Here is a 27,994-nt window from a genome sequence, read left to right as displayed (position 1 = left end):
ATAAAAAACACATGTCATTTAGTACATAAACTTTATTTTCCATTTAAAATGTATCAATGTAAATAATGGAAATATTTATAAGGAAAGCTAAGCATCTTATAAAAATATCTTTATCATTTTGAACTGCACACAGGCATCGGGCAAGTTGACAATTATACATAGTTATATTAAATTACAACAATGTGATACCAACAAGTATATAGAGTATATAAAATTCTTTTGCAAAGCTTTTAAGTGTGGACACCGTGCCTCGATCCTGCCTCTTTTTTACGTTTTCTCGCATATAACACATAGATTATAACGATTTCAATAAATATTAGTCGGAATGCAAGATTACACACCACGAAAGAAACAGAATACACTCCCATTTTAATTCAAGGCTCGCCCGTTAGTTCACCACGCCACAAGACGCCTCAAAGACAGATGAATGACTTTTAAATCGTACACTAGACACCGTTCATAAGACCCGGGGCACAATAATCTTAAGTCTACAATAATTATTGTGGGGTTTATAGTGCTGCGTTAATAATTATAGAAAAATCCCTGTCAGTTCATTTATCCTAGAAGTTCCGATGAAAAAATATCTAGGTAAAATTGTATTTCGAAATGGGGCTCATTTATCCCATGTTTTATTACAAGTATTATGTTAAAACGGGTTGAAATTGCAAACAATCTGTCATTAGATAGAAATAAAACTCGTGTGTGTTCCAACTTTATTAGCTCATAGTATCGCGTGGTGTGTGTGTGAGCGAGATGGGGTATGTGGGTCGCACTCGCACTAAGGCAGCGGCTTGTTCTCAGGGATGGAGGGCGAGGTGGCCCCGCTCGCACTGCGGCTCGCGTCGCGCAGCGCCTCGTCGAAGCTCTGCGTCGAGTTCGATCTGGACGATACTTTACCCTGCAATATATTTTGTTCCGTTTCATATATTTTTTAGGACCGATTTTTCAATGCTTGGATAAAACTTATCCGTCCAATAAAGTATTACACGATAATATTAAAATGTCACGTAAACTGTCAAATACGGGCAATTAGAATACGTTTTTAAAATGGTAGTTCTATACATTATTCGACGAATAAGTTTTAACCAAGGATTGAAAAATCAGCCCTTATACATATAACATTCAAATCCTAGTAATATTACAAATGTGTGTGTTTGTTACTCCTTCATGCAAATTAAATATCACATTCGGACATACATAACAGAAGAAAAAACTCTTTTATTATGTACATACTTAATCTCTAGATGAGAGTAGCCTTTTTGGTGATCTAAACTAAAATCAATCTTCGCTTAATTTCAAATTCGATTAGATCTTTGAAAATGTAACAGAATTTCATATTTTAAAATAATACAAAGTAAAATAAACAATAGATGCCTGCATGTTTCTTACGTTAACGTAAACGATTCAGGTGAATGAGGTTGATTCACATACATTTTCATAAAAGTAACCTTCCATGTGTAGGTTAATCAACACACCATAAATTATCCGAAAACGGATACCTCAAAAATTTCATACACTTTATCGACACATATATAATATTAATGACTAGTCAAATATTCTCAACAACGCATACCTTAACGTTCTCATACGCGTATCCCATACGTTCCTCGATGGAGCGGAACGAGTCGGAGTTGCGCATCTGGCCGATCTTCTGCGTGACGCCGGCCGTCAGCCCGCCGAGGATCGATGTCGTCTTCTCCGCAGTCGACTTTATCACAGATTCGGTTTTTTGGTATCTGGAATGTTGATTGATATTAATTGTAATCGTTCTTTCTTTAGAACTTGATGAGATGGCTTGTCTAACCCAATCTATAGAGAGGATGTATAATTGATTATTCGTTTGTTTGTTTGTTGCGACTTAAGGACATGTACTCAAAAAATATATGCTATATATGTTAAAAATTACCCATTGCGCGGACTAGACGTTAATAAAACAAGTAAATTGTCGTGAATATCTTTCTCGTGCTTTTGAAAATGTGATTATAAAGAAGATAAAGGGTATTTTTGAAGAGACAATATTGTAAATAATATTATGTAGTAGCAGAAAACTAAGCCTGAGGCTGAATGAAGCCCCAAATAATCTTTTTTACGACATCAGATATCAACAGAAATTTCCCGTTATTAGGAGATAAGAAGTAGATAATCCATTTGTGGCAATTATGTATTAGATTTATTTGCTATTTATTGTTTCATTCATCGCACACGCTCATTTTTGTCGGATTTTAAAATGGGTTCTAAAATCAAGTGCTAGAATGATCTACATCTACAATAATGTTATAAAGACCTTTCGTCTTTTGATGAACAAAGGCTATATTTTATAATTTTATCCCGGGTAAGACAGGCGGAGCCGCGCCGGGACGAGCGACGAGTTTATAATATTCTTGTAAAGAAAGCTTCGTTTGTATTGAATTGTATGAATTAAATACCTATTTTATTTATTATCATATCAAGCGGCGGTTTTTTATGTATGTTTTGTTGGAATGCATTGTTATTATTATTTCTAATAAAGGACGTTATCAATGAATGATGTTTTATTTATAAGTACTTATTATTATTATTTGCTTACATTTTTTAGAATTTGACCTATTTACGGATTAAAATAGCATTTGTTAACTAAAATATTGATGAGAATGTTTCATACATTTTATAAGCTTAATGACGTCAGGATATACCTACATACATATACTTTATGGCTTACAAACTAAGGTTTTTATAAACTGTGACTGACTAACGAAACTGCAACATCTTCATTATAAATCGTGTATGTGGAAAAAATCTACTAGCTGTAACCATTTCATTGCATCATTACACATTTACATAATTCTGAAATAGTGAAACCCTACTTTTCTATCAATGACGTTTAATCTATATCTAGTATCTACGTTACAATAATCCGCATTAATTAGCTACACATAAAAATTTTCATTGAAGTAAATCTATTAAAATAAGGTGCACGTACATCAACATGAAGTTAAATTTTATATTTTCTATCAATCCATATTTATAGTAAGTTGTCATTAAAAATTAATTTAAAAAATGGGAAAAGCAAAGTACAAATTTCATACAAATTACATTAAAATTGACGTAAGGTTAGACAATTTGCATACGCGTGATACGAATAAACAAGCGATTGCGCCGTTAAATAATGTTCGTTATCAAATATCAATAGCAATTATGACTAATGATTCGAGCCGACTTTACGAGTGTGTTATCAATGTTCAAATGCGTAAAATGTTAGCAAGTAGCTATTAGATATTGATGACGAACTAAAATAAATACAGGTATTTCACACCTGTTTTACTGATCAATAATTTTCTTGATGACAACCTTGATGTAGGTACTATAATCATCTAGCATCATAATCGCTTATTTAAAGGTAGGCAAAAATTAACACCTTATTTTAGTCTTTTATATAGCTCATTAGAAAACTCTGCCCAAACAAGCGTAGGTAGAGTTTTGCGTCGGACTGATTGTGACTTGTGAAGTTGTGAGTCTAGGTGTTTCTTGTTCGACAATGACGGACAAGCAGTGAATTAGACTTCTATTTCTTATCGGACTAAAAAGTAAACATGTATTTGTATCGGCAATCGAATTGAAGACCTCTTGTTGTTTGAATTATTTATATTAAACAAATATTATGATCACTTACACTTGGCTCTCTTTAACGTTTTTCAATCCTTGATTGACGTCCTCAGTGATCTCCTTCCAGACGGTGATGCCAAGCTTTCGTTTCAACTCGGAACTTTGGCGGATCTAAAGAAATTTGTATAAGTTATTAATGTTTAAATAGATTAATCGTTAAACATTTAAAGCTAGCTAAAAATAGGTATTTTTCTAAAATTACTTTGCATAATTTATATCAAATACTGAATGCAAAACAAGCACAAGATTTTTATAAAATTGCATTGGTGCTTATAAAAATGTGTTTATTTATTTTGTATTTAATATAATCTGATAACCTTTGTTTGCACATAAAAGAGTAAAGTCATTCTAGGTGAATTTGATAAAATCGACCATAGTAATAAGCGAGCAAGTACTTAATTTTAAACACTGCAATACGACCTTCACCCATAATTCAATGTTATATGTGTGGTATTTGGCCTTATCGCATTTCCATTCTAATTGTGAACATTTTGTTGTTGCAAAAATTAACCTTTTATGTATGAGATAAACATGTACATTATTATTTAATCGGCTACGATGTTGCAATAATAGATCAACGAGAACGCAAATTAGGTATATGCTATGTATTTATATAATTTTGTAAGACAAGTTGTTCAACATTTGATCGATGATAACTTCGAGTCTCGTCGACTTTCATAACACTATAAATTTATTCAGGCTATATTACTGCGCTATATGATAAAATAATAATTTCTAATAATTATATAATACCTACTTATCAACGAGATGTATCGCGGATGTTTCATTAATTTTAGATTGGCTTTTTAATTCTGTTCAACATCACACTATATTTTGGATGGAACTGAATTTAAGGGAAATCTACCTGAGGATGATGTATCGAAACCGGTTGTAGTTTTTGTGATTAATTTAAAAATTTATAAAACTGTGCCTTTTATTTTAAAAATCTAGAATTGTTCACACTTCTATAATTATAATTACATTTTTACTAGCGGTATGGATTATAATACAGTACATTTTTTTTTTGTAATACCTATGCACCAGACTCGTAATAATAACGTTATCCACGTTTTCATAAATTGTTTGATCCAGTTATAGATATGCTTTAATTATTATATTTATATGCATGTTTTTTCAAACTTAACATTTTAATCATATTTGAAAAAGTCCTAAACTAAATGAAATTTTATCGCGTGGAAGTATAAAGACTATCTAAATTCCTTATCCTCCAAGTTGAGCAACGTAAGTTTAGTAGTACAATATCAAAGTTGATAAAATTTTCGCCTTGATAACGTATCCAAAATTTAATCACTATGTTAAGTTTATCGTTTGATCTGTTAGGATATTTATCATGTATGTAGTTTAAAATTTTTGCCTATGAAGCCGAAAGATTAATGTAATGAATCTACCTATGAGTATGAAAGCATTCCATAAATCATTACTTTTCCCCTTACAAGTTTAACAAGTGACTATAAATATACTATAAAATATTAGAGTCAACTACAAAAAAACCAGTTTATTAGCACAATATGTTGAAGATTCTGCTCTGACACACAAAAGGAGGTTTGGGGCCGAAATCCGAAAGTTTTCATAATCTACTGAGTCGGTACATAATTAGTTTCAATTAGAGAGGTATAAAACGTTTTCACAAGTGGGTAATATATTCAATGTTATACTGAAATTTTGGAAGAACATTTAATAAATACATTCTAAGGTAATTAAGTAGGTACTACGTCTGTGTTTATAATAGGATTATCGATTCTTTATCGTCATACGGAGGCATTATGTGAAAATAAACTTGTATTCTATTGTCTAATTGGATTTTTACATGTCTAAGAAATCATGAAACATGGGACTGTAATATTAATGCTATCAATATTCAAGAAATACATACATAGGTATTTAAAGGTTTTACGTAATGTTGTTGTTAATGTGTATCTGAGGCTAAAAGGGCAAAATGGTGAACGTTCTGATTATTATATTACGTTCAGATCTCGAAAAGAATAAAGAATTCAAAATTTATATATAAATTAGGATCAGTGTTATAGTCCTAACTCTCTGTTCATCAGTTTCGATATCGATGACACATACTTTTGGAAAGTCTAAATAAACATCAATACAAAGATAACAATCTGCTTCATTGCGATCAGTAGAGGAAACACTTGTATTCGACTTACGAGAAGACTGCTTGTTAAAAAAACCAGTATAAAGCACAATATGGTTACCTAGATGTGTTAAACAATATTTATTTTTTTTTTATTTTCCAGTTACAATATTAAAACATTAGATACTACTTCCTCTTGAATTATTCTATCTATAAAAATGTATGCGTGTACTAGAGTACACACGTAAGAAGTGAAACTTCTTTATGACCTTAAAAATGTCACGAGTATGGCGTAACGCAAAAATGTCACGCGTACGGTGTAACGCAAAAATGTTACACGAAATTTTTGTCCAACCCCGATGAAGAAGTTTCACTTCAAAAAAACTGCATCAAAATCCGTTGTGTATCATACATACAAACAGACATAAGGACAGACGTGGGAAGCACCTTTACTATGTAGTGATAAACTCACTTTACTCTGCAGCACGGTGCGGAGTGTCGCGATCTCGTCCTCCACCCTGGCCAGCTCGCGGCTCCACTCGGCTTTGAGCTGCTCCGCTTGTTCCGGGGTCAGCCCGGCCAGCTCGTCGACGACGTGCGCGTCGCCTGCGCCGCTGCCAGGCATCGCTTCTTCAGCTGATACACAAATATACTTACTGATTTATATTGCTTGCACGATGTACATAGTAGTTAAACAAATTAAGACAATTAAAATCAGATTGCGATTTCGATGTAGGTACTAGGTAGTCTTATAAATTAGAAGGTACTTTCACAAATTAGTGGACAACTTAATATAATAAAGTGTTTTGAATATAATAACTAGAAGCCCGTAAGACATGAAAAGAATTACCAAGTAATAGTAATTATAGTAAGGAATATTTTAAATATTAGGGTACTAAACGTTAAGGTGCTCTATTCGATTCGGAAAAAATATTAATACTTAATTACTGTGTTCGACTTAATATTAAAAACTAGAAACTAATAGAATATTTTATACAGGTACATTGATTACGATGCCATTAACTGACTTGAAGTTTGTGTATATAGATTCAATGAACACAAGTGTGTTTACAATGACGTTTTCTTGATTTATCTTTTATTAGTCATAACAAAAACAAGAGTCGAGATCTATACATACGTGTTTACTAACGCTTCGTAATTCGCATAGTGACTACAGACGATTAATTATTCGAGTTTTTTCGCAATGTTGTAACACAACTTTAATGTGGAGCCTGAAGTGACGTTTATGCACACACTTTACCAATATTATGATATGGATATAAACACAAACACAAAGTGCACAAACTTAAATTATGATACTTTGTTGACACCGTGAAAACTTATAGAATATCATTATAGTTGGTAAAAAATACATACAATTTCTAAATTTTGTAGACATTGCCATGACATGCTCGTATGAAAACATATTGCTACCTATTCATATAACCAGTTTTAGAGAACAGACCAATAACAAGTTTTACCCGACAGGGTATAGTGACGTGTACTGTATTTATACTGTATTGCTACAGCCTACAATAATGTGAATGTATTCTTTATCTGTGGTAAACTTAAGACAACTCTCAGCAAATGAAGGGCCTATTATATAAACATGACAAACTTCACAAAGTACCTGTACGATGCTTTGAAATGAGATCACCCAAACACTAACCTCCTGGAGTTATTCCTAAAAACTTTTTGTAATTTGTGTGGCTCGACACTTTGGCAAGATACGGTTTTGTTAAATCTTGAAATGTAACCCGGACTTCACGCATTTTTTTTCTAAATATACGAAGTCGACGGCGACGATTGTCCATGTAAAATTCTGTTTCTATACATAAGGCAGATTCGGCTAGTTCTGGCAAGGAACGCCATTCGGCTTCCGCATCATCAGGGGTCCAGTTCACAATTTCTTCTAATTCATCCAATTCATCTACTGCGACGTCAAAGCTAGGAGTGGAATCATCATCAGGTGGCACAAAGTAAGGATCTTCCATATACTCCAAACTCGCTGGCCCGGTACTTCTGTCTCCGAGACCCGCCATCCTTTCGACTATCTACCTCGTCTGCCGCGGCAATTTTGCATATTTTTAATTGTAAAAAAATAACTGTCCAATCTAAATGTTCCTAAAGAGCGAGGTGATCGGACGCACATTGGCAACAAAAATAAAAACACTAAACATAAAACATGACACTGCAACAATAATTGTTCCTGAGGTAATTATATGACTGACATATTTTATTTGATCACAATAGTTTCATGGAATACAATTTAAATATATTCGCTGTGATGATAAAGGCAGCAATATGTTTCCTTTCTTCCGCCACGTTGGGCTCGCTAGCGCAATCGCCCGCGCTCGTCTCGCGCCGTTGCCCGAGTGCTCGCATTAGCCACTTTCACCACCTACCACGCGAGCTTTAAACATTATTATTTCTATGTATATTATAATGTTCTTGACCTTAAACGACGTATATTCTCAAATCACTTTAGTATTTTATGTACCTATGTCGAATTCGGTATAACCTAAGCGCATACGACGTCTATAGTGGCGGGACATAAAATAATGCCAAAAAAGTAACCTTGCCGTGTATGGTAAAGTTTATTGACAGCGCCGGAGGCAAGTGAGCGTCGAAAACTCGCCACTGAACCGCCGAACTCGCAACAAAACCTCCTTACGTCACCTCTTGGCAATATACCACAAAAAATGGTAAATTGCTCAAGTCACTGTGATTCATAAAGGAATTCAGTCTGCTCTCAATTTGAATGTCTAACTTTATTTAAAATAACATATTTTATCTAAATCTAATATGCATCAGAAATGAGCTAAATATGCGACTTTTTACTATGATTTTTTTTCAGGTTTATTATTTATATGAGCCCAGGCAACATAATAGAGTTTATATTAATTTTATATAATAATTAAGACAATATGTCTTAATTATAATTAATAATTAATATCTATAGGTACCATAATCAGGTACTTAGGTGATTTTATTATTATTTAACATTTTTTTTTTATTTTTTGCAAAAAAAATATCTTCCATTAAATTATTGATAGAGGTTTTATAAAATTGAATTTGAACCATTAAAATAGATTTTTGTTTAACCGATACTTTATACAAGACTTTTCTTCAAGAAGCAAGCACCCATGATAATTATTCATATGTGAAAATAATTAAAATTTCATATTGCTATAATGCTTTTTGCTATGACAACTTTTTTAATAATTTTGCAATTATTAAAAAAAAAGAGTATAGTCTCAAATTCAAGTATTGAGTATAATGTTTTGATGTGACCTTTTATTTCAAAACAAGAATAATCATGGTACCTACATAGTTAATCCATCAGGCCCCGGAATCACAGACACAATAGGAAATCTATTGTGTCGCGGTCGGATCTGGCCGTTCGGGGCTCAATGGGTTAATATTGAATAATTTGATATTAAAATATTTCATTTCAGTTGTTTAGTTTGTATAAATATAGCTGAGCTGAAACCTTTGTTGTGTGTCTGTGAAATATTAATTTCAGGAACTAAAAATACCGATTGGAAAAATTCTTTCAATGTTTGATAGTCAATTTATGTAGGCAGTTTATAGGATATCTAACATCATGAATAATGTGGGTGGAAATGTAGGGCGCAACTAGTAATGGACACTAGTTAAATCAATTTCAGCATACAATATTTATACAATATTGTGAAATTAATAATTAAATTGTTGGTGTATTTTGTTGCAGTATATTATGTAAGAAGTAATCAGATTTTAACACTGCATCATATCCAAATAAACATTTAGGACAGTTTTACAGCTTTCAGATATTGCTAAATAAATTGTTCAGCTTATGTATCCCTTTAAAAGGAAATGACTTCTAAAAAGTGCCAAATAGGCTATCATAGACATTATCAGCAGAAGATGAAAACAGGCTTGAGACTTACACAAAATACATGCTATGAGTCATGCATGTTTCATTGAGGAAAGAACTCCAATGGCACTTATGTTATAATATGTATACCATAACTAAATATACATACAAAATGCAGGTCTTGTGCATTAAATTATGGATTTAAGATTATGAAATGTATAAATAATAACAGTGATAATTTCCATAACAAACATCAATATAACAATATTCGCATTTCGTTTTCTTGTTGAAGGCGCATCGTGGAATACGAAAGTAGGCCAATTGATAAAAGAATAAAAGAGAACGGAAAAAAGAAAATTACACAACTTTTTAAAAGTAAGAGGAATAGATAAGTATGTTGTAAATATTGAACACTGACCTGTCTGAACGCCGCTCATTTTAATCAATTTAATTATAAGCAATTAATACTTTATGAAAATGCTTCTTTCTTCTTATCACTTTTGTTTATATCAAAACTTCAACTATATCTCTATTAGAATAAATAGATTGTCATTTACAAATAAAAATTAGTATTGTGTTAATGGAAAACTAACATATAAAATTTTCACAAGACAATCGGGGCTCAAGAAACAATCAACAACGTGAAAAATTAATGAAAAATTATATTGATAGAATACAAAGAATTGACAATTGTTAAATGACAAATGTCAACGACAGTCAACACAGATAAAGCAAAGTACGGTGTTTCTTTTTTTTTGTGATTATTTTAATTTGTAATACTTATTATTTAATAATTGTAACACTTTACGCATCGCTCTTCGTAATAAGTTCGTAATAGTACAATTTTACAAGTATTTCACTTAAATTTTACTTATAGGCAGTTAGATTATCAAAATTTATTTATGACTATATAATCTACTTTGATATTTAACGATAATTTGAGTTGCAATTTTTTATTGAAATAGCTTTTTAGAATTTCTTACATACTGTACCAGGAAAAAGCTAAGAAATAATAAAAATGCTAACTTTCCAAAAGTCGTGCATGTTGTCATCGGCTGCATCCGTTTGTAAATTTAAAAAAATGTTCATAGTTTATGGTTATTTAGTGTTGCAAATGAATAATTTCCCTAAATATAGGGAATCATTATAAATGAAAACTAACCTTTATGGGACCTGATTTTTGTAACTTCAAACATGTCATTGTGATTAGATTAGAACCATATTTCTAAAAAAATACAAAAATTAAATACATTTTAGATCCTTAGCATTTCTTTGAAAAAATAAATTAGGTAGGTACATAATATTATGTCATAGAGAAAGATTTATTTTCAGAGGGATATTTTTTAATACAAGTTGGTAACACTGTGACAATTACTATTGCATTTTTGTCAAATCTTGAAAATAATTTTCTGTAAGAAATACAATCTTTAATATAAAACTAATTCACAGATTTATTTATTTTAATCCAGTTTTCACAAGGTAAGTTGTTGATTGTTATTATGTTTGTAAGATTTTATTAAATTTCGAAACCTTTTCCGGCCAATCTCAATTAAGGCTTTTTCAAAGTAAACAATTTGAAATCACAGGATCAATTACAATGTCTGCTACTGCTTTATTTGGAAATACTTCGGGTCTCGGAGGGAGTTCTGGTGGAAACAAACACTTGGTAGAATTTCGAGCTGGTAGAATGACATTGAAAGGGCGTATGGTCCATCCAGACAAGAGGAAGGGCCTTCTTTATGTCTACCAAGGAGAAGATTCCCTCATGCACTTTTGTTGGAAGGATCGCACTACAGGCGAAGTCGAGGACGATTTGCTTATTTTCCCTGATGATTGTGAATTTGTGCGAGTCAATGAATGTACTACAGGCAGAGTATATGTGCTAAAATTCAAATCATTTTCAAAGAAATATTTCTTTTGGATGCAAGTAAGTACATTTTAATAAATTTTACTCTTAAGTTACATAAATACAAACAAACATAAATGTTTATAAATGTAAGTTTTATAATGTTACAAAATCACAGGTTGGATTTTTCTAAAGTATAATTTTTGTAGGAGCCTAAAACTGACAAGGATGATGAACTATGCCGTCGCATCAACGAAGCACTGAACAATCCCCCCACATCAGGTGGTCGGGGAGGTGGTGGCAGCGGGGCCCAGGATGGTGAACTGCAGAACTTGCTCAACAATATGTCTCAGCAGCAGTTGATGCAGTTGTTTGGTGGAGTTGGTCAAATTGGTGGATTGTCTTCCTTGTTGGGAACAATGGGGTAAGAGTTATGTTATATATGTATATGGCATCAACATTTATACACAATACACAAATAAAAATGTTGTGTGGTTTTATGAAACCACGATAATAATATCGTACAGTTCCGAACACTGCTTTATACCTACTCGGCAGCCGACCATCACGGGACATGCGCTACACAGACCAAAAAGTTGAGACGATGTAATAAAAGTTTCACTTTAATAATTTTTTTATATATGCTACTTACCTTAATTAAATTCATGTTACCTTGCTAATCAGAAAGCATTTAGTCAAGACTTAGGGTGCACTCACACACATCAGTCACCGTCACGGCACGTCACCAGACAGGATTAAAAAAAAATATGTATCAATAGTTCTAGTATGACTCTGTTCCCACACGACAGTCGCCGGCACGAAATCTATCAGTGACGTCACCGGTCAGGCACGTCAAATAATCTTTCCATACATGTATCATACTTTTATCCCCACTCACCCGGTGCCGTCACGTCTCAGTTCAGTCAGCGTCGTGCTACCGTCAATGATTGCTACATGTTCTCTAGCGTGACAGTTGACACACGTCTAATCACTGACTAACCTGATGTATGTGTTCAATGATTCAGTCAAACCGGCGACGTGACTGACGGACAACATGACGGTGACTGGGGTTTGTGGATACGTACACAAACCGTCACCAATCAGTCATCGGTGACTTGACGGTGACTGATGTGTGTGAGTGCACCTTAATTCCTATCTCGTGCGTTTTGTAACATTAACCTAATTCTGTCTTTTATGTAACAAGCAACAGATAAACAACTATTCTTTCAGAAATAACAGCAGCAGCAACAGTGGCAGTACTACTACAAGCAGCCGCCCCTCCGCGGGCAGTAACAGCAGCTCCCGTGGTGGTAGTGCCCCTCGCACTACTGAAGCCCCAGCGGCTAGGACTCCGTCCCGCGCAAGAGATGTGCCAGCCCCAACTGCCACACCACCCAACACTGCAACTGCAACTGCTTCTCAACCCAGAAGTGAGTATGATGATGGAAACATGGATCGGATATATCCCTTTCAAACAAATACATAGACCTTTTTGAAGTGAAAACTTCTTTAGCGGTGTTGAGTATAAAATCTTAAACTCGCGTCAGGACACGTAACCTGATCGAAAAAGCGTAAGACGGATGGATATCAAACATGCTCAACGTTAATAATCAAGTTTTCACTTCTGCCGGCACTCCCGGAGTGCAACCCGTCTTTTTTTATTTTTATGAGTCAGTTACTACAATGTATCAGTCAAGTTTTAACATAAATCATATAATGTGATGTGTAAAATAATTGGATAAATTGTTACATCAATACTTTCAAGTATCAAAATGTTGAAAGAATATATGTATTACTAGCTTCCGCCCGCGACTCCGTCCGCGCGGATGTCGGTCTTCGCGTGGATGGTTCATTTCTCCATTTTGAGTAACTCTGACAATAACATCTTATAAATATCTATTGGACTCAAATACGGCTAGGCCTATAATAATACCCAACGTGTGTTCGCTGTTCTACAGAACAACGTCTATGGATAAAACTGAAAAATTAAGATTATTTTTTTTTCTTCGTATTTTTTCAGGATAAAAAGTATCCTATTTTAGGCCCAGGATAATAAGGTATAATTATACCAAGTTTCATCGAAATCGAACCGTTAGTTTTCACGTGATGTCTTCACATACAGACAGACAGACAGACAGACAGACAAAAATTTTTTTAATCACATATTTGGGTTTGGTATCGATCCAGTAACACCCCCTGCTATTTATTTTTTCAATATTTTCAATGTATAGAATTGACCCTTCTACAGATTTATTATATGTATAGATGAATTATCATAACTAAACAGTGATTCAGCACAATTTGGGGTTATCCCAATATGAAATCTGACACCACCCACATATTATGTAGTTGGGTAAATAATGTTATGTATTGTATTATATAACATATTCCATTTAATAGAAAGCAAGCAAGCTTAACCCCACTTCTTTAATATAAGTCTGTTTTAAATTTAATGAACACTACAAAAGTAGTAAAATAAATAAAAACTGCATCTCAATGAACCATCAACCTACGTATCTCTTTTTTTATTCTGCAACCGCCTTTCAATATGGACATGATACGCTATATCCAATCGCCAATCCTCTGGTTAAAATAACTGTGATCCCAACGTTAAATCCCTGGAATCAATGAATATACGCTCAGGGATCACAGGAGACGGGCGCGCAACGTGGCGGTTATGTTCAAGAAGCTTATATCTAATACACTGGAGATTTCAGTATGAACATTAACTTGTAACAAAAAAATATGACCTTGAATGACGCCTGTATGTTTTTGAAGTGAAACTTCTTTATCGGGGTTGGACAAAAATTTAGTGTAACATTCATGCGTTACGCCGTACGCGTGACATTTTTGCGTTACGCCGTACGCGTGACATTTTTGCGTTACGCCGTACGCGTGACATTTTTGCGTTACGCCATACTCGTGACATTTTTAAGGTCATAAAAAAGTTTCACTTCTTACGTGTGTACTCTAACGTACTCTAGTACACGCATACATTTTTTTTATCCCTTTCACACCTAGGTAGTTAGTTAGGTGTGAAAAGGATAAAAAAACATACAAGCGTCATTCAAGGTCATATTTTCTTGTTACAAGTTAATGTTCATACTGAAATCTCCAGTGTATTAGATGTAAGCTTCTTGGTTATGTTTCAGGTGGGCAAATAGTACTATCGGACTTGCAACGCTATTTCTCTGGGCTAGGCACCGCGCCGGAGGAGCGCGTGGACCTGGCGGGCGCGCTCGCGGCGCCCGAGGTGGTGAGCACGGCCAGCGCGCCGGCCCACGCGCAGCGCCTCACGCCGCACCTGCCGCCCACCGTGCCCCAGGACGATGTAAGGACCACACTGCTCTCACCGCAGTTCGCTCAGGTGAACCAACCAGTCGCGCGACCACCGGCGCGATGCTTCCGCATGCGGCCCGCCCGGTCCCACGGGGTTACTGTGTTGAGCTAGCTTTTGTGCATCTGTGTTGGGAGCTGTATGAATGCAGTATATGGCTTGTTTACTTGAATATTGATGTGTATGCACGGAAAATTAATTCCCATAGTTTTATTTTTTATTTATGTGTTAGTTCAGTCACAAGCATAAATATGTTACTATATTAGAGTCATTTTAATAGGCAACATTTGACAGTCCAACCAAATTCAATAACGTAACCTTGTTCCGTCGGGCATTGATAAAAATATGTAATACATAATTTCGTTTTGTTAAAACTGCACAATTGTTTAACTTTTTTCAATACATTACATTTTATATTTTATTCTTATAATGACCGATGCGAGTAATTTTAAGATTGGATTTAACTAATAAACCATAATAAACAAATACTGATTTAATGAACTGAACGTCGTTACAATGTTGCGTCAGTTAACGCTTTTTCTTTTTAAACACCAGAGATGTTACTCTAAAAATCGAAAGCTGATATCGAGAATCAAATGCATTGTTCCTTGTGAAGAAATATCACCGCAAATTAAAAACCGCGTTGTGATTATATTAAAACAGAGTTATATTTATAATTATTTTAGTTATCTAACACACACTCGTTCTTGTGTCAGATATTTTTGCTAATCTCCCCATAGTAATATATTTATGTTCGTGACTGTATGTACATTTTTTTTTTCAAGCACAATGTTATCACAAAATATTCATAATTGTTTAATTTATTTGTTTGTTCAATCAAATCATACTTTGTATTTTTTATAATTTAAAAAGTGTATGTGAGGTCATTTTCACATTTGCATGTTACGTAACTAGCGATTTCTTTTAATCTAAACTAACACAATAATTGCTTCTATACTAGGAACTAATTTTCCTGTAATTAACGTTACAATTCATTAGAACTACGCATACGTTTATAAGATAATTGCACTGAGAAATAATATAACGAGAGAAAAATATAGATATTGCAAAATATTGTGTTCTTATAAGATATGTTGCTACAATTGATGTTTTTACAGGCGGCCAATCAGTTTTCCTCGGCGCTGTCATCGGGCCAAATGGGTCCAGTGATGTCGCAATTCGGTTTGCCGTCGGAGGTGACGTCAGCAGCCAACACAGGAGACATGCAGGCGTTCTTCAAAGCTCTCGAGAGCTCTTCAACTTCCGACGCCAGCAAGTCCCAGGAGGATGATAAGAAAAAAGACAAACCGCAAGATAATAAAAATGATAAGAAGGACGGTGACGCCGGAATGTCGCTTGACTAATTTCATCGATAATTCATGTTTTTTTTATCAATCGAGTCTATTTATAAGATTCTTGACTTCAAAGTAATTTTGTGTTTTAATGTATAATAATTCCCTTTATCGTTCTATTGTAAGTCATTTAATTGGCTATTGAACGTAAAGTGAAGATGTGTGTGAAATTGTAATTTTTTTAACGTCTTCTTCGTCTTACATTATGTACCTACAAAATTTTTATGCTATTCAATAAATTAGATTTGAATTTCTTATTTAATTTGAAAACACCACCATCCTTATATCTGTAAATAAACATGCAAACGTTGACTGCACCAGTTTGATTTTTAACATAATATAATACTGTGCAATTCACCAACGCTTATTTCAAGCCCATTGTTCAATATGAAAATGATGAGCAGAGTAAAATAACACGGTAAACGAGGTATTCATGGTAGGTTAGGCACGGTGTCGCAAGGGGCGAAGGGCGAGGGGCGCTGGGGAATCCTGGCGCCAGACCGGCATCGACGTCTGTCCCCCGCCCCGCGCGACCCACTCGAAATAGATGCACGGTGATTTACGCCTCCGATGTATGAGTAAATATGTTGCTTGCTCGCCTACCTTGGCATGTCCGCCCGCCCCCCGCGCGCCCCGCACCGGCCGCGTCGCGAGCGGCTCGCGGGTGTACGCGCCGAGCATCGCGACCACGTCCAATAAATGCGCGTGCTGGATGACGTAGCGAACATTTCACATTTAGAAAGAACATCGGTCGCGCTCAAGGTGACCATGCCTTCCATCGGTGCTCTGCTATAATGACTGCGGATCGCATAATCGGAAATTGTCAATTAAAGCAATTCATACCTGCCTGTCTACCTACTCAAAGAAAACGTTCGATTCGAAATATCTACACAAGAAAATATAGTACACTTTTCAATGATAATGTTTCATTTTTATTCATGATGACAATCATTAATTGGTGAAGTCATTACGTTATCAAATAATGATTGTTATTTATAAAAAAAGAACCCGAGAATTCTTGGTAACGATAAAACATAAACATTATTGTAATTAAGCTGAAATAAATGAATGCATCTTGCGCAGTGCGCTCGCTAAGGTTAAAAATATCTATTCGATACATCTGCTTCGAAATTATTTATCCGTCGATTCATATTCATGCGAGATCGTTCATTAGCGAGCGACAGTCGAAGGGGGACAAAAAGTGCCGCCTACCGACCGGTCCCGCTGGTTCTGGTAGGCTTGTGTGCCCTCTTCTCCATTCATCATAAAATACTATGTATGTTATATTAATTATATCTGACGATTTTCCATATAAGGTAACAGGAATTATTTTAGTTGATTGCCTACATCGACTCATTGTTGATTGCTTGCTGATGAATCATAGATTAAATTCAATAAATACCGCTGTTTCTTAGTTCGCTTTTATATGATACTAAAATAACGATAAGGTAGAGTTCAGTTAATTTTTGAGGAAAATACTAAACACAACATAAATAAGAAACCCATACTAACTAATAAAAAAATGATATGGTGATAAAAAATTATAATTAACTACAATTACTATTCAAACAAGCACAAAAAGTGTCAACATTTAGAGCGAATAATTTTAGCTTAAAAAATCTATTCTTCCAAATAGCACTTTCTGGCGCAAATCTATACTAATACATATTATAAAGCTGAAGAGTTTTTTTGTTTGGACGCGCTAATCTCGGGAACCACTGCATCCGATTTGAAAAATTATTTCGGTGTTCGATATAGCTCATATATCGAGGAAGGCTTTATGCTATATATATTATCACGCTACGATCAACAGGAGAAGAGCCACGGAGGGAAACCGCGCGGAGCAGCTAGTATAATATATACGTATAGGTAGTAGCTGCGTCCCACGGTTTCACTCATACGAGTAAAACCAAAAAATCGTATTTAGATTTTTTCTTCTCAAGTCTTAGTCATGTTCGTTCAAGATTGGCTGGAAGAACACACAGACGAACAGACAAAAAAATTGGAAAATGCTAATTATCGTGCTATAGTAATTAATTTGTGTCCCTTCGTCCAGCATACTCACCATGGAATCCTGATATTTCATGAATGTCAAAAAACTGTTCTGAAATAGTGCTAAATAGTGCCCAAAGGAAAAAAATAGTGCTCTTGTACTTGCGAAGTTATAGCCATAGTTCGATGAGTATGCTGGACGAAGGTTTCGCCCAGCATACTCACCTCCGTCCGGAGAATCTGTATACGCTTCAAACATAATTCATACTTCAAAAAATAGTTCCCAAATAGTGCCAAACGGTGCCCAAAAAGAAAAAACAGTGCTCGAATAACTTCGGAGTTACAGGCTTCGTTCAGTGAGTATGCTGGGCGTAGGTTCTACGCCCAGCATACTCACCTCAGTGCGCGAATATCGAACGAGCTATAGGTACAATTTACGTCTCAAAAAATTGTGCTTGAAATAGTGCCCAATATCAGTCCAATTTTTGCTTGACTTTTGACCTAGAAAACCATTAAATTTGATTGTAAACTTCTACATACATTACATTGAGTACAGTCGAATACAATATTATTAACTTTCTTTCTAACAAATTTTGTCTTGTGTAAATTATTAATTGTCTTTACATAGACAATTAATAATTTACAGGGGACAATTAATAATTTACGGGAGTATTTACTTTAGAATCGCAATATTATTAATTACACATTATTTTAATAATACTTTATAATAATATGATTAAGCCTTCGCGCGTCGCATGGGACCCCGGTAGCTAGGAACAATGATTTTATATACTTTGTCTAGATCACGGCGCTTGAAGGAATAAGGATTAAGATATCAAATGAAGTAAATCATGCATGAAAAATAAAGTTGCTGCTATTAATGCTTACATTACAACTGACAAAATTATTCAAAATAATCATTTTCCGGATCAAGGACGGTACCACAACGATTACGGAATTGACCTGTATTCCTCATGCGATAAAGTTCAATATAGTGTGGCAGTAATGGATGCACGTACGGTCAATAGGTATGGGGCTTACGACGCGCGGCGCCCGCGACGCAAATGAATATGTTTATGTTTAAATACTAGATGGCGCTGCCCTAACATCTTACGATTATTAGACAAGACTGATCTGTATTTTGAAGGTGATAAGGGTCCATTTTGTGTCACAAAGCAATCGGAACGAACAAGCGCTTCTCAGTTTCTTTGTTTGTTTACTTCGTCGCACAATTTTTCAAGATATTAATTTTATTGGCTGCAAATGACTGTTTTTATTCAGACAAACACACAATGCAATGAAGTAATAGACTTCATTTACGCTTAAAGTTTCATTCATTTATTATTATTTATAAAATATATAATAATGCATTTAATCGAAAGTTTTTGACATGTGAGAAAATACCATAATTATTTCCAATAACATGAAGTCTACAATTAGAAAGTTTAATATTTTTGTCCAAAAACATATTGTGTCGACGACTGTACCCCATTTTACGCTAGTATGTAGAAGTTTACATTAAAATTTAATGGTTTTCTAAGTCAAAAGTCAAGCAAAAATTGGACTGATATTGGGCACTATTTCAAGCACAATTTTTTGAGACGTAAATTATACCTATAGCTCGTTCGATATTCGAGCACTGTTTTTTATTTTTGGGCACCGTTTGGCACTATTTGGGAACTATTTTTTGAAGTATGAATTATGTTTGAAGCGTATACAGATTCTCCGGACGGAGGTGAGTATGCTGGGCGAAACCTTCGTCCAGCATACTCATCGAACTATGGCTATAACTTCGCAAGTACAAGAGCACTATTTTTTTCCTTTGGGCACTATTTAGCACTATTTCAGAACAGTTTTTTGACATTCATGAAATATCAGGATTCCATGGTGAGTATGCTGGACGAAGGGACACGTTAGTTTGCCGTGTATTTTTGGTAAAAAGCAGTTATTTTATTAAGTATTACAGACACCTCAAATTTAAAATTTGATTGTGCAAAAAATAATATATATATAAGTAACTCATAAGGTCAAGGAATGATATTCGCTTAACCTCGCCTCCAGTAGAAATGATAACGTAGTCTGATTATAACATAATTTAAACGAGTCGTAAAAATATTAGATCAAACATTTAAAGCTATGTAACTAAGTATGTGTATGTATATTTTTGTGATGGTGACAACAGAAATAACTTACAAATAGAAAGAAAAATATTAGATCAAACATTTAAAGCTATGTAACTAAGTATGTGTATGTATATTTTTGTGATGGTGACAACAGAAATAACTTACAAATAGAAAGGATTAACTAGTATCCTTAACCTTTATTTTTGAATGATCCAGAAATGCAATGGAATCATTAATTTAGCCCGACCATTACGGATTACCTAACTTCTCCCACAACCTCAACAAATGTGTAAAAATTGAACTTATCATATTATTATGTTAAGTATCTTATATATAAAATTCTCGTGTCACAATGTTAGTCTGCATACTCCTCCGAAACGGGTGGACTGATTCTCATGAAATTTTCTGTGCATATCGGGTAAGTCTGAGAATCGGCCAACATCTATTTTTCATATGTACCACGGGCGAAGCCGGGGCGGGCCGCTAGTATTTATATATACTTAACATAATAATATGATTATGATTATTATACGATAGGTATTAAGTATTTGCTATGACGTTTAGATATTTAAGTAGGTACTAAATTATAATTGACACACTGGCAAGTAACGAAGTTGTATGAGCAGGTGCAAGCGGATGTTCCTAGATGAGTTGTCTTTGTTAGCCAATGTTCTAAAATTATGACTATAAAGGTATTCATATTACCTGGCAAAAACTATAGTTAATAGTATACAGTGTATTCACAATACAGTGTATTAGCTATATTTTTAACACGCTTATTATATAATATATTAGTAGCCGCTCCGCGCGGTTTCACCCCCGTGGCTCCTCTCCTGTTGGTCGTAGCGTGATGATATATAGCGTATAGCCTTCCTCGATAAATGAGCTATCTAACACCGAAAGAATTTTTCAAATCGGACCAGTAGTTCTCGAGATTAGCGCGTTCAAACAAACAAACAAACAAACTCTTCAGCTTTATAATATTAGTATAGATTTGTATGTAATTAGTTAACTAGCTCCTTTAGACTCGATTTGGATTTTGGCTCATTTAAGTGATCCAAAAGCCACTAGAACCATAACGGACAAATTTAATTCAAACTTTGTTCACATATAACTAGGTATAGTGTTAAAAGATGATATAGGATTCGGTTACTTACATACAATTAACATAATATAGGTGAAGCTATTAAAAGCGTGTTAAAACCATGGCGTAGGCCTCATTGAGATTCCTCATTGAGTAAAATCAAAGTCATGTGCCAAGTATGTATCATTATTTTAGTACCTACTTATGCAAGACTTATGCAGTACCCATCTATGGATCACTTTTAGATTCGAATCCAAATTCTCATCGTAAACATGTTTTATAGAAATAGATAAAAATATACTTAATATGTTATAGTTGAGTGTCATAGGCATACAATAGATATAGTGTCCCCTATTGAATATCTAAAATTCCGTCATTGTCGATATGTTAGGAGTTAGGAGTGACGATATAAGAATATAAACCCATACTTTTGATACTAGTTCGATAGTTTGATAACGTAGAAAATACCGCATCTCTTTCTTTTCTTCTTGGCTTTTTTCTTCTTACTACTTACCTAACAGATAATATAATAAAACTACCTATTTCCATTCTAGGTCATAAAAGTAGCAAAGGTAGGTTACCTTCTTTAAATTTTACGACTTGCTGGAGTTTAGCTAAAAAGTGCTCTAGTGTAGCAGAATCTAAAATCAAATATGTATAGGTACCTTTTATTCATACTTAGGTACCTACACAATAGGTATTGAACCTTTGACCGTGTGACGTAACGTCGCAAGTATGACGAAGCTGAGTGTTCAAATCATCAAATGGTTGCTTACTATTTAAATAATAATACCGCTGACTCCAACGTCGAGTTGTTTATTAGAAGCGAGGTAGTTTCTCGGAAATATAGGGACTGTGAACGTGAAAAAGTTGGTAACCTGAGGCGCGGAGTGGTGGGGCGACGGCGCGTGCTGTGGGGTGTTCTGAGAAATTCATAACAAACAGCGCTCTGGGACCGGCGCAGGCCGGGGCTAATAGCAGACATTTCTCCATTATCTGTTGCCATCTCGCTTATACATATTTATAAACTGTATTTTGAATGAATCTTTTTTATGTAAGCCAAAAATGCCTTTAATTTTTAAAGGGCTGAGCGGTAAAGCTTCCAAAGGGTACTTACTTATAGTTGTTTATTTATTTTTAACTAGAGGTCCGCCCCGGCTTCGCCCGTGGTACATATTTCGCAATAAAAGGTAGCCTATGTCCTTTCTCGGGTATCAAAATATCTCCATACCAAATTTCATGCAAATTGGTTCAGTAGTTTAGGCGAGATTGAGTAACAGACAGACAGACAGAGTTACTTTCGCATTTATAATATTAGTATGGATTTGTAGGTAGTTAGAGCGTTTTAGAAATTGAGAAGTTGCATTTTTAATGATACGTAATTACTTAGGTATTCAATGAACGCGGCACTAACTTAAATGACAATAAACAATTAAACAAACAAACAATTTAAACAATTTATTTATTGTTCAGCATGGTGGTGTGGTCACAATCATTTGGAACTTCCCTTTTAAGTCATATAGACCTGTAGTAGGGAAGTTCCCTCTTCCTTACTGAAATATAGCTACATGCTAACAATACAACACAAAAATTATTTAATTTATATGGTACTAAGTAATAATAAATGTATAAATATATTATATAAGTAATAAGTAAATAAATACAATAAATAAAATCAGAATATTTTATATTATAATAAACAGTTAAGTACAAGTTCTTAAAATATTCTGAATTTTTAAAAAATATTTTATGGACTCTGTATATTTTATATGATCTGGCCATATCGTGAAACATTGACGATTTAACGATGATCAAACTATGAACGTGAAATGAGCAAATCTACGATATGGCCACGTCATATTATTGTATATTTATACTTAACTATATATTAATTGTAACATAAATTTTATAAAGGAAGTTAGGGAGTGCGTGCCCGTAAGTATCTTTAACAGACATATTAAGAAAGTGTTAATTCTTAAGACATTCCAATCTCTGTCGCCCCCGCCGGCCTTAGCACAAATTGTATAGCAACAAGGGTTACGTAATAGAAGCTGTCGCAAATTCAATAATGATCGCTAGTAGAATTGGATCTATCTATGGCTGTGTAAGTTTCTCTTTACTTTAATATTATTTCATCAGTTAGGTACCTATAGTTACTTGCTTGACTCTTGAGCAAACACAAATCTAATATTAATAATATTCCTTGATTTTATGGGGTTTCCTGGCAAGAATGAGTGAATGGGGATGAATGAGTAATAGTATGATATAGATTATTAGGTAGATACCACAATATACAGATACATACAGTAAGGAAACTTCATACAAAATGTTCGAAATGGCTCCCCCCCCATCAAGCGTGTTTACAAGGGTATTGAGGGGGATCGATAGTAGCGGGTGACACATCCACAGATTTAGAATATAGTATGGAAAAAAGTTTAAAGTGATGTCAATTCACAATAAATAAATATCGATTGTTTCAGTTTGTAGCCCTTTCAATAAATATATTTGTAAATACCATATCTGACTACAAGTTAAAAAGAGACTATTTTTTAATTTCTATAGATATGGCAGTATGAGTTTTATATTATGTTGACATATTTTCTATCAAAATGATAGCTACAAATAGTACCTATTAGGAGTCCAGTCTGTTTGGAGATCGCATCTATTTTTTACGCAATCTAGAAGAGCACGAAAATATAAAAAAAGGAAACCTTAAAAAAATCTTGTTTAAATTTATGTGCATAATTACGTAAATATTAGGGAAGAAAAAGATAGATATTATAATTATTGTATTTTTATCGATACGTGGCGTCTCCACTTTGTCAAGCACTAAGCCTGTCAAACTATTTTCTTTTTCTTCCTAAAACAAAAAGGTAGAGGTTCTATGCTCGTATAATAATAATTTTAATTTATTTTTGCATATTTTGTGTTTTTTAATTTAATTTAATTTATCGTTTTAAAAATAATTTAGTAGGTATACCTACATACAAGTATTGTAAATTCTGGTTTAAAATAATTATTGAATATATGTACTTATAATACAAATATCAAGCATTATAAATAATTTAGGTACATTAAATAGCCTTCGGCGTCCATAACAAAACTAGATTTCGAAATATAGCACTGATAAAAACGTATTTACTTTTACAAGCTGTATTAATTCGGATTGTTTCTTCTTGTAAATTCATATTTAGGCTACACCATTTTTGTATTTTAACGGGTTTTAATCTCCAAATTACCACAAAATCAACTGTGAAAAAAAGCAAACAGAAATATACAGGCCGAATTGATAACCTTCTCCTTTATTTTTCAAGTCGGTTAAATATCAAAAAGTAACAGCCCTATAGCTATACGTCATAATTTCATGGGGGGGGCTTAGTTTCCTAACTGTATGTACGTAGTATATATCTGTCAACTGTGTAGATACGTTGTTTATCTACGTATTTTTATTTTATTAATTTCGTAATCTCTACAAAAGGGTGACAATTGACGATCGGCTGAACTCTTAGGGCGGCCGTACACGGACCGCTCGAGCAGTTAACGGCTGAGCGACGTACACGGACGGCTCGAGCGGTCGGCGTCAACTGCTCGAGCCGTCGCTACCAACCGCTCGAGCGGTTGATTTTTTTGTCATTTTTTTGTCAAAGGTTTAAAAACGATTATTTAAGTAATATTATTTAACTAGCTTTACGACTGCGGCTTCCCCCAAGTGGCGATAAGAAATTCCTATGGGGAAAAGAAAGATATTTAGCTTTAAAAAGTAGCCCTTTAAGCGTCTAATGTTATATCTAGCCTTCTTAGTTCTCAGGTGGTTCTCAGTGTCTCCAGTAGGTACTCCTGCCACAAAAGGCACTGTTCCAAAGTGAAAGAAACAATCTTTCTCATTTTTGTACTCATTGTAAATGTAAACAAAAATAGTAAGAAAGAATACTACTTATCAAATCAACAAGCATAATGTCTACATTTATTTCGCATCTATATAATTATTGTCAACACAATTCAAACAACAAGCACGAGTGCATAAAGGATAAGGTGTGTTATAATTAATTATTACAGTACTTAATAATTATACTACATACAGATTAGATTGTAGAGAAACTATATTATGTGATAAGATAGTCCATAAAATCTTTTTATACCTAGTAGGTAACTACAAGTATAAATTATTGGATTGAAGTTTGAACATATTCATCTCACGAGAAGCCAGATTGACTCCAAAAATTTTTAAGTTTAAAAAATACATATACTTATACCACAGATAATATAATACTATACCTATACAAAAAATGTTATCAAAGATAGTAAGTAGGTATCTACTATCTAAGTAGATTTGCATGACGTGATATCATTTCTGCTGATGGATAACATTTTTATTTGATATTATACTTACTTAGATATTATTTTATTAGGCTTTTTTATCTTTTTTATCATATCATTATCAGTGAATGAAGCACAATTCAAATTACGTGGTTCATTTTTTCGTATAATTTTAATAGCATAATATTTATTCAGTCAGTAGGTATAATTTTATGATAAGGTATAAATCTAAGTACTTACTAAGATTATTAAATTATTTCAGAAATACTATACAATGTTAGATAGACTGTACACAAAAGTAAATTAAAAGCGATGAGTTTATTTGTTAAGAATGCTCGGAAGTAGAAACACCACCCAAGCTCGGGATTTGGCGAAAAGCCAAATGGTGATCTGCGCTCGTTCCTGTCACTCCACCATATTCTGCAATCGCCGTGATGTAAGGAAAGTACGCCAAATGTATTTTAAGAACATGGCACTTGCTCGGAAAAAATAATAAGCTTATTTTCGGGTATGAAAAGTATCGTAATAAAACGAATAAGAACGAATTACAATAAACGTCGCTAGCGAAGAGACTAGCGACGATGAATAGGTAGTTATTTATTTGGTCAAGTGGTTCTCGGCTCCGTCTGACTCACTCATAAATTATTATTGTCATATTCGCACATATGCAAAGGTAGATTTTTGTTGTTGATATGTGTCGGCTAAGTTTGCAGAGAATGACGCCATTCTCTTAGGACAGGTGTACTTAGCACTAAAATAATATACCAAGTTACAATTTTGAATACCTACAATTTATGGGAAATAAACAAATAGGTAGGTACATATATTTTTTTAAGCATTGTAAAGATAACAAATTACTTTATAGGTATGTAAATTTTTATTATGTGAATTTGTTTAAAACATTTCTGATTTCTTTTAAAATTACAGTGTTAGGTGGTGTTCCTATCTATAGCTTATAGGTAATAAGGCTGTGTACACACTATGTGTGTGCTATGTGCGAGAAAGAAATTTTTGGCAGTAACTATTAACATACGACACACATATATATACATCGATCGTCACCAACTGCACAGGTACCGCCTTCTTTACGTTCCAGCCAGCTTTCGCGAATTTATTTTTGGAAAAGAGAATGTGCGATTTAAAGGTCGACATAAGTTTTCTGGATACTTACATTCCTTTTTTTCATAGGTAAGTAAGGTTTTTGTAGCACGAGTTAAGTGAGTGGGCGTTACGTACCTAGTTACTAGATCTCAGAAGCAGTTAACAGTGGAGATGGTAATAAGCAACTAAGGCGCGGCCTGCGGTCCGTCACAACGTCGACATAGCGGTCGAGCCAGTCAGCCGTTGACCTGGTTCCTAGGGAAGTCCGACGAGGAGGGGAGAGCCCTCTCCATGCCCTCTCTTAGCAAAGTTATTTTAAAGACGTTTTTTTGTTTATAGAATATTCCGTACATATGAGCCTTCACAGTTTAAATTACCTACTTATTGAAAAAAAAATCATAACTATACTATTAAAGTACTATAATATAAGGTATATAATATGTAATATTAAGATGAGTATGTTTACTATAGGCAGTAGATAGGTATGTGTGGATAAATATTGTGTGTTCATTTCAACGCTTGCCGCCAAGACGGGTTTCCCGCCCACGCGACTTTATGGCGCCGACCGGACCAACATATTTTCTCAATAGCAGTTTCAAATGGTACAACGATGCTAAATTTAAAAATTGCATCGTTACACATTATGAATAGATACTTACTGACTATTATTGCTATTATTCCTTATAGAAGATTAGTTTATGAATATTTTTTAAAAACAATAGACGTATGGAAAGTATAGTATGTAGTATCAAAAAAACACGTATACGTTCCCAGTGGCGCGTGGAGCAAGGTCGTGTCGTGACGTCACCAGCGGCAACAGGCGAGAACGCCAACTAAACAACGCAACAAGTGCCCCGCGCTCGGCGCCCCCGCGCTTAACATACCATTAGCGAAACGGCTACTGCTGCGTGATAGGTTTCAATACTTTCAATACATTGACTGATATTGAATACATGACCCTGATTTTATTTCGTATGACACCATTTGCATTGTGTACATTATTAAATTCGCCTAGGTCATCTGAGGGCATCGTTGTCTAAAGACTGTAGTGACATAGAATAGGTATATACTATATTATAAATTATAATGATATTACACTATAACGCGACGTATTGACTCCTCAGATATTCTTGGTAAACATAAGTAAGTAAGTTAAGTACCTAAATAAACTCTTCATATAATTTTGAAATAAGTAGATTTTGTTGGAGAAATCAGAAAATACACATCTTAAAAAATC

At 34.2% G+C, this 27,994-nt stretch overlaps 2 protein-coding genes across 4 annotated transcripts; one reads left to right on the top strand and one right to left on the bottom strand.

The window, feature by feature from the left end:
- Positions 1-14: 14 nt before the first annotated feature.
- Positions 15-8,211, bottom strand: LOC149907867 (tumor protein D52). The gene is made up of 5 exons (XM_090102988.1): positions 7,416-8,211; positions 6,219-6,382; positions 3,650-3,753; positions 1,574-1,736; positions 15-898 (listed from the first exon to the last, which is right to left on the bottom strand). Exons 1-5 carry the CDS (start codon positions 7,786-7,788, stop codon positions 779-781), a joined length of 924 nt encoding a protein of 307 aa, XP_089959114.1. The 5' UTR covers positions 7,789-8,211; the 3' UTR covers positions 15-778.
- Positions 8,212-10,927: 2,716 nt separating this feature from the next.
- Positions 10,928-16,394, top strand: Rpn13 (regulatory particle non-ATPase 13). 3 transcript variants are annotated; one of them, XM_090102987.1, is made up of 6 exons: positions 10,928-11,084; positions 11,192-11,532; positions 11,661-11,875; positions 12,682-12,881; positions 14,652-14,818; positions 15,907-16,394. In XM_090102987.1, exons 2-6 carry the CDS (start codon positions 11,203-11,205, stop codon positions 16,150-16,152), a joined length of 1,158 nt encoding a protein of 385 aa, XP_089959113.1. In that variant the 5' UTR covers positions 10,928-11,084; positions 11,192-11,202; the 3' UTR covers positions 16,153-16,394. The 3 variants fall into 3 exon arrangements, with proteins under 3 accessions (XP_089959113.1, XP_089959112.1, XP_089959111.1); XM_090102986.1 differs by having other exon boundaries at positions 14,604-14,782; XM_090102985.1 differs by having other exon boundaries at positions 14,604-14,818.
- The last annotated feature ends 11,600 nt before the right edge of the window (positions 16,395-27,994 follow it).

This window comes from Colias eurytheme, chromosome 6 (genome assembly GCF_061535395.1).
Source record: "Colias eurytheme isolate Ceu_HAF_F1 chromosome 6, ilColEury1 Martin Lab GWU primary, whole genome shotgun sequence".
Taxonomy (NCBI): domain Eukaryota; kingdom Metazoa; phylum Arthropoda; class Insecta; order Lepidoptera; family Pieridae; genus Colias; species Colias eurytheme.
This window is presented reverse-complemented; position numbering and strand designations above follow the sequence as displayed.